Consider the following 8,065-nt stretch of genomic DNA (forward strand, 5'->3'; position numbering starts at 1 on the left):
GGCTCTTGATCCAAACAAAATGCTTTTATCTCGATTTACATAATTAGCTAGACTGCCTAACTCACTCCCAATAGTTTTAAACATGGTGTGTTCAAGTTTCTACATGTTCTTAAAAATGCATGAGCTTCACTAAGCTGTTGAATGAAACAGACCAAACACTTGAGAAAATCACTACAAACGATTTTATGTAACCTAACCCAAATCAAACTCTGTGGAAGCATGAAAATCGAATGTTATACATGGCTATCATCGGATCCCTCTCACTCAATTGCCAGAAGCTCGTTTTCTAACAAAAAAATGGAAGCTTTGAAATGTTATGCCTATGAGTTATTGTCATGCCAATGTCTCCACTATAGCGGCAGCGATCACATCAACACATCATATACCACTATAAAACATGCAGTTTTTTTTTTCTGCCTTATTTAGTTTAATTACTTTACAACAGTTATCACATAACCTCAAATATCAACAATCTTTTACTTCTCGCACCAATCACCATGTCACATGGAAGAAAGAATGTTATGATTGGTGATTGCACGAAATTGAGGGGTACAACAAGTAATATGATTATTGATGTGATATGACATATACGGTTTGTATTGTTGTACCCATCAACATGTAGGTTTTTTTAGTTGAGTTGGCTTTTAACTTTACCACCGAAATAGAGTTGGTTTTAGCCTTTATGTTCAAATTGGGCCCATTACATCAGTGCACATTAGTTCCCATAGCAAGTGTGGTTTAGTAGTATATTTTAGGTAAAATGCATAAGGGATGAGGCGTGGCAACAAAAGCCAGACACATTTGGTCTCTTTAATTTTCGTGTCTAAATAAGAAGAAGAACCATCACACCACCCCACCACAAATTAAACCTTTCGACTACAAGAAAACCTGTTATAAAGTAACTACGATTTTTGTTTGTATCCATATCTATTATTGCTACATCTTTATCACATAGAAATCGTAATCTTTAATCGTGACTCTTGACATGCCACAAACTTTGTCGTATCAACCATCGCCATTTGGCAAGAGATTTAACATAGAATCTATAATTTCTTTTCTTCAATCAAAATGATTGAAAAGTTTATGTCGACAAGAAAAACAAATGATTGAAAAGGAATTGGGATGAGTGGAGTGGATAGCATGTAGAACATTGGTGGAACCGTTCCTACAATGGGTTCCATCAGAGTTAAGCAAGCCCATTCTTCTTTCTTTACATATATAATTTGTTTTGAATTAGTTTAATTCCTATTTTTGGCGATTTAGTTAACTCGTAAGTCGCAATTACGTGGTGTTATCTTATCATATATGCTAATGACGTGGGGACAATTATCTTATTAGTACTAGACATTGAAACGGTCCAAAACCAAAAAGATAGACAAAAGAAACAAAATACAGTTGGTGGTGTTCTTTGTATAAATAGAAACGGCTTAAACTAAAGTCAACGGTTCTCCATAACGACCGGAATCGTTTTATAATGTTATAATTTAGTTTTTTTTGATTTAGTAATTTGTTAGGAGTTTGATGGCCTCCACCACCCAAGAAATTGCGAGATTTAAGCTCCGTTTTACAAACACATAAGTAATCGAATCTCATTTTATAGAAAACCCTAATTTTTTACCCAAAGAGATTTGTTTCCTTGATATACACGTTTCTCTTTCTATTGTTCTTTCTTCTCTTTGATCCAACTTGAGGTAATGGCAACGACGTCAACCACGACAAAAGCAAAACCGGACAACCCAAACCTAACCAGAAGCAGATCTCTCGGCAGAAAACCAAAGCCACCTTCGTCGTCGACGGTGTCATCAGAAGATGGTTCTGATCAGAAACCGGAGAAGCCTTTACCAAACTATCTGAAACCAACAATCAGTTCGAGACCTGATCCAGTCAAGTTCTCGAAGAAGAACAATAGTAGTCTTGATGATAACCAGAAGCTTCTCCGTAGAAGATCCTTTGATCGACCTCCTTCTTCTTTGACTTCTCCTTCTAGTTCTTCTGCTACTCCGCGTATCCAAAAATCCCTCAACGTATCTCCTTCTCGCCCGCTAGATAGACCAGCGGTTCCTAGAGAGAAGCCTGCCACAGCTCTACGCTCTGCGTCTTTCCATGGAAGCAGAAACGTTCCAAGAGGAGGCAGTACTACAGCGAAATCGCCTCCTGTGGTCCCAAAGAAGAGCGGGTTGAGCAGTAGTAGCAATTCTTCCAAGAGCAAAAAGGAAGGTTCTGAAAATGTTAAAGTGAAGAAAGAATCTGATAAAGAGATTGCCTTGGATTCTGCTTCTCTATCGTCCGCTCAGGAGGATCATCAAGAGGAGATTCTCAAGGTTGAGGGTGATGATCATGTAAAAGTTGTTGAAGTTATAGAAGAACCAAAAGATGAAAAAGAAAACAAAGAAGTGCAAGTAGATCAGGTTGTTCAAGCCGATGAATCCGGTGAAGAGAAGAATGAAAGTGGTGGATCAACAACGGTTGTTCCTCCTGTTGGGAAAGATTGCACTGTTGTCATCAAAGAATTAGAAGATAAATTGAGCAATGAAGTTAAAACCGAAGTGGAAGAGAAAGTGGAGGAAACAAAAGAACAAGACAACAAGGGTGAAGACGGGGAAGAGGTTAGTGAAAAGATTGATGAGAATGAGACTCTGGAGAAGGTTGATATTGACATGAAAGAAGATGAAAATGTCGAAGAGACTACAGAAGAAAAAGAAGAAGAAAATGAAGTGAAAGAAGAGGAAAGGGAAGAGGTTAAAGAAGAAGAAGAAAAAGTGAAAGAAGAGGAGAAGGGAGAAGAGAAGGAGAAGGAGAAGGTGAAAGAAGAAGAGTCAGGAGAAGGAAAGAAGAGGGAAGTAGTGAAAGGGAAGAAGGAATCTTCATCAGCTTACAACGATGTAATAGCAAGTAAGATGCAAGAGAACCCGAGGAAGAACAAAGTTTTGGCTCTTGCTGGAGCTTTCCAAACCGTTATTGACTACGAAACTGCTGCATCTAAGTAATATATATGATATATCACACAACAACAACAACAACAAAAACAATATCATCTTTAGCTTTTTAATGTTATCTTTTTTTTTTGTCTTTCTGTACTAATCATCATTTTTTCCATTGTTATAGTTTTCTCTCTTGTGAAATTGTATGCTTTTTTGGAGTGAACAAAGTCACCTAATCATATGTTTGAATGGATTGGATTCATTGGTGAATATATGTCATGTCTTTTAACTCCAAGATACTCCTATTATTTACTATATGCAGCAAAATCTATTTGTTTACAGAGGTTTTGATTACTAATCATTGCAATATTGAATGTACTATATTTTTCATTGTAATCAATTATAAAAGTGGTAAAAGATATTATAAAACTTTCAACTTTTTATATTGGTTTCTTATGCGATTATATACCATTATCTTTTACCATTTTTAGTTATTTCTATATTTTTATCTTTTCTAGTACTGCAAAAAGATTCATAATCTTTTGTGTGTTACCGATCCGAAAATATAATAAAAATAGAAAAGAGGTAATTAAATTAATCGTTACAACTTACATACATCCACTAGAGAAGCTTTTGGTGTGGTACAGAATAATCCCACGTGGAAGAGAGGTCATCATTAGTTGCCGAGTGGGCTCATGGTTTAGTACGACTATATAATATCAAAATCTAATTTGTCTCCAACTTGAAGTGACTTGAAAAAATATAAAAAGAAAAAAAATTATCTTGTTGTTATTTCTTATACATATAAAGTATTCTGAATAATTTAGTTAATCTACTAGATAATTGATAATATCTTATTCATGGACTGATTTATTAACCCAAATGAATTAATGACATTATGAGATGAGATAGTAGAAGACTAGAAGGATTACAAGTGTTTGGTTCCTTTCCAATGTGGAAGTTTGTCACACGCACATGAGAGAGAAAGAGAAAGAGAAAGAGAAAGAGAGAGTTCATATCAACTTTGACAGTTTATTGTAACAAAGCAAAGCAAAGCAAACATAAATGGCACGACACAAATTTAGTGAAATTGAATGACACGTGGTCGTCAGAAAGAGAAGATATCAAATTGACAATCGCTTGTTGTGTGACCAAAAATAAAATAACAAAAGAAGAACAAAAAGAAGAGGCTACAACACGTCTTGTTTCCTCAACAACAAAAATTTTCCCCAATTTTGTTTTTTGTTTTTTATTCACAATTTTGAAACTTCTGATTTTGTTTGTTTTATACTTTCTCTAGTTATGGAATCAGGTTTTGGTGAAAAAATTTCATGGACCTAGGGAGAAAATTCTTTATAATAGGTACAAACTAATATTCAACTTCAGATATAGTAATTCAGATGACATTCCATAAATTTTGATAAATTTCGATTTGGGTCAAAAATTGTAAAAGCAAGTTTTTTAAATAAAATTTGTCTAAGAAAATTACATTACATTTTTATAATAACTATGATTGTGTCCACCCTATGCTGCAAGATTGTTTTTCTATTGTTTTATTTTAATTATTTAGAGGATAATTTTTGTATGGTGTTTGTAACTAAAAACCATTATTTATATTGACAATTTTCATTAATAATATTTTGTTTTTAGGTTTTTGTTATTATTTGTTTCTGGTTATTTTTATTTTATTATTGTAATAAAATTATAGACTAAAATTAATTTTGTTTTTTTCTTGTATTATGATGTATTAGAGCACCATTATTAGTGTTAGCTTTCTCATTACAACTCATAAAAATTATGAACTATTATTATCAATATTAAATTTCCAAATGTAGCAACATGTATAGGCATAAAGTTTAACAGCCTCTCCTTATATAGATAATGAGCACAAATTATTGTTAAAAAGAAACTATACTTGGAATAAATCCTATATGCAAATCAGAAAATGCAACAAAAACAAACTAACATTCATCTTAAGAAAATGAGTAAATACTTAGGGTATGTGCAATATATTTTTATAAGATGTGTTTAAAACTAATAAAGTAAACAATATATTGGTCTTTAAATCTCTAACACTTAACAAACTAATGTTATGTAGTCTAGAATCATGGTCTATTACATGCTCTTATTTTGAGAGAAGCAAGAGGATTAGTAGCTCTATTAGAGAGTTTATACGAAAATGTTGTGAGTATATCTTTCGTGAATATTTCATGTAGAAATTGAAACCAGAAATACATAATTTCATCCTCTTCGTCTCTCTTCAACCAACTCACGCCAAAACCTGTGTTGACTCTTACCACATACTTTAACTATATCATCTCATTGTAGCTTTCCGACAGCGTTTATACTCTTACCTTTCATTATCTTTCTATTGCCAGAGATAATTCCGATCTGTGAAGCTTTGTGGTTTATCGTACCTCTTACCAAATTCAAAGTGCTTCTCCAAAGAAATACAAATCAGCATCGTCATTTTGGTTGATTACTTTGTTATCTCTAATGAACATCCAATATTCCAATATTTCCTACTATATCCGTTAAGTTAAAGTATTTTGGAGTAGAAAATAGAAAGTGATGTGGAGGGAAAAAAACAACAAACTTCACCGTAGTTCTCACAATTTTTCGGATTCGATCTCCATAATCATCAGGTCAACAGTTAAAAATAGGATCTTTACATTTCGATCTCATAATCCGGGTTTGCTGAGTAATTGAACGACAACCATTTTTTCACCTATTTATTTTTCTACGACTTAGGCTATTTACTTGGCTTTTAATTATAAGTATAATTAGATTTCTATGTAATGATATTTTGCTATTAGTCTATTAGGCTTGAGCTATTTTTCAAAAATACAGTAAATTAACTAAAAATTTGACATGGAAGGAGATATAAATATTATTAGATATCAAAGTTGAACTGTATTAATTTTTCTAATTTGATTGACTGTATGTTTTAACTAAGGTGTCAGCTTAAGATTTTTTAAAATGTTAAAGTGTCAACAATGAAAAGAGTTGTCAGCTAAAGATTCTCTAAAATATTGAAGTGTTAACAGCTAAAAATTCTACAAAATTCTCCAAAGTGCATCCTATTGTTACTATATTGATTTTGGTCAAAAAAGAATTACTCGAAAACTCCGCATCTCTTACCGCAACAACAAAAAAATCTTACACCAAAATAACTATGTCACTTACCTATATGTAAAAAAATAACAATATTTACCAAAAGAAGTTTTGACCAACTTCATTTTGCTAATGTCATCCAAATATTTTGGACATCATCTACCAAACCAAATAGATACTTATGCTTAAACTTTCCACATTATTATAAGATAACAGTACATATTTTTCCATCTAAATCAATTAATTTAAAGGGCACTATATTTGGACTTGGGATATTATTGCTCCCACCACAAACAAATATTGACTTGACCTTTCACAATAAAAAATTAAAAAAACAAAAAAACAAGAGAATCGATGATGAGAAGATTAGAAAAAGGACAACAAACAGATAAGCTAAAAGAAAGGAACAAAAACACTCATTTAATTAGTCTGATTACTTTTTCTCCCGTCGATTCAAAATTAATTTTTATCATTAACTTTAATTTTATCCAAATTAAAACGAAAACATTAATTCGCTCGACGAAAATTAAAATTAATAATAATTTTCAGAACGAACAAAAAAAAAACTTATGAACAAAGAAAAAAAAATTCATCATTGCATTTTGCAATTAAATTATATTATTGATCATCATCTTCTTCCTCAATCAGATCTGAAAGTGCAAAACAACTCCGAGACATGTAAGCTCTGTTCTTGAAAGATCCTTTCCTCGCAACAGCCTTCTTCACTTTACCAACTCCTCCTTGTTCATCATCATCACTCGATGATTTATTATTCTCATCAAACCCAGATGCCAGATCTTCCTCATCATCATCATCATCTTCATCTTCGTTAACTGGTAACAGAGGCATAGATTTAGGGTTTTGCCAAGAATAAAACGATCTCCTTGCTAATTTATTACAGATCTGTAATCTTCTTCTTTTATTCAATGGATTCTCTTGTTTAGCTACTTCTTTCACACTACTACTCCCGATCTCTCCTAAATTCCCAAATGATTTTGATTTCCCTTTGTAATGATTCGATAACCCTCTCCTGCAAGTTACACAACCAAATCAAGAACCCTAAAAAAAAGATACGATTTTCAAGAAAACAGAGGAATGAATAGAAAGTGTTAATACTTTGAGGGGAGAGAATCTTCAAGAGAGCTCATAGAAGCTAACCCACGAAGCCCTAGTTCATTAGAAGAAACGTCATCGTTTTCGCTTTGTTCATCATCTTCGTCGTCGTCGTCGTCTTCGCTATCTCCAGGTGTTCCGATTGATGAACTATCAGATGAGTAATCAGCGGTTTGTCCTGACCAGATTCCACTTCCGGGACGGCTTAGAGGACCAGATTCTTCTTCGTTTGCTGTCTCGAAAGAAGATGAAGAAGACGAAGCTTTCTCCCTCGTCGTCGCCGAGGTCGGTAGATCGGTTCCGTATTGAGAGACTTCGATGGAGAACGTTGGTTTAGCCATCAACTCCATCAAACCGTACTTTGTTCAGATCAGCAAAAATCAGACAGAGTTGGTCGGAATCTATACACGGTGTTTTGTGTTTCTTTTTACTCTTTTTTTCTTTCTGAAGTTTCTGTCTCATCAATTTTAAAGATCAGGACTCAGAGAATAGTAGAAATCGCCATAGCAGGGACAATAAGAGAGAAGAGATGAGAGAGAAGGGATAAGGTTTTTTTTTTATAAAAAAAATTAAAATTGAAGGAAGAAGACGATAAGGACGATATAATTGGATAAAATATATATCCTCTTGGCTTTTGGGAAATTTGTATTATATAATAGTATCTGTGTATGTGTATGAGTATGCGTGATTTTGGTAAATTAAACAACTGTAAAACTTAAAGGCTTCTTCTTCTAGTTTTTGCTTCTCACTTCTGTATTTTTTTGATATTTTTTATTTGACAAGATTAAAAATAGGAAACAATTTGTATCATAATGGAAAGAAGTATCTCTTTAGGGTTGTAAAAATAGATACAAAAATATTTAACTTAGCCGATGTAAATATACACTTTGACAAAGTCAATACTCAAAAGTACTAGT

General features: G+C 33.0%; 2 protein-coding genes across 2 annotated transcripts; one reads left to right on the top strand and one right to left on the bottom strand.

Annotated features, from left to right (window-relative positions):
* On the top strand, positions 1,484–3,258 carry LOC104706806 (uncharacterized protein PF11_0207-like). The gene has a single exon (XM_010423034.1). It carries the CDS (start codon positions 1,695–1,697, stop codon positions 2,985–2,987), a length of 1,293 nt encoding a protein of 430 aa, XP_010421336.1. The 5' UTR covers positions 1,484–1,694; the 3' UTR covers positions 2,988–3,258.
* LOC104706807 lies at positions 6,624–7,737 on the bottom strand. Its single transcript, XM_010423035.2, has 2 exons — positions 7,152–7,737; positions 6,624–7,065 (listed from the first exon to the last, which is right to left on the bottom strand). The coding sequence occupies exons 1-2, from the start codon at positions 7,496–7,498 to the stop codon at positions 6,654–6,656; spliced, it is 759 nt and encodes a 252-aa protein (XP_010421337.1). The 5' UTR covers positions 7,499–7,737; the 3' UTR covers positions 6,624–6,653.

This window comes from Camelina sativa, chromosome 8 (genome assembly GCF_000633955.1).
Source record: "Camelina sativa cultivar DH55 chromosome 8, Cs, whole genome shotgun sequence".
Classification (NCBI taxonomy): Eukaryota; Viridiplantae; Streptophyta; class Magnoliopsida; order Brassicales; family Brassicaceae; genus Camelina; species Camelina sativa.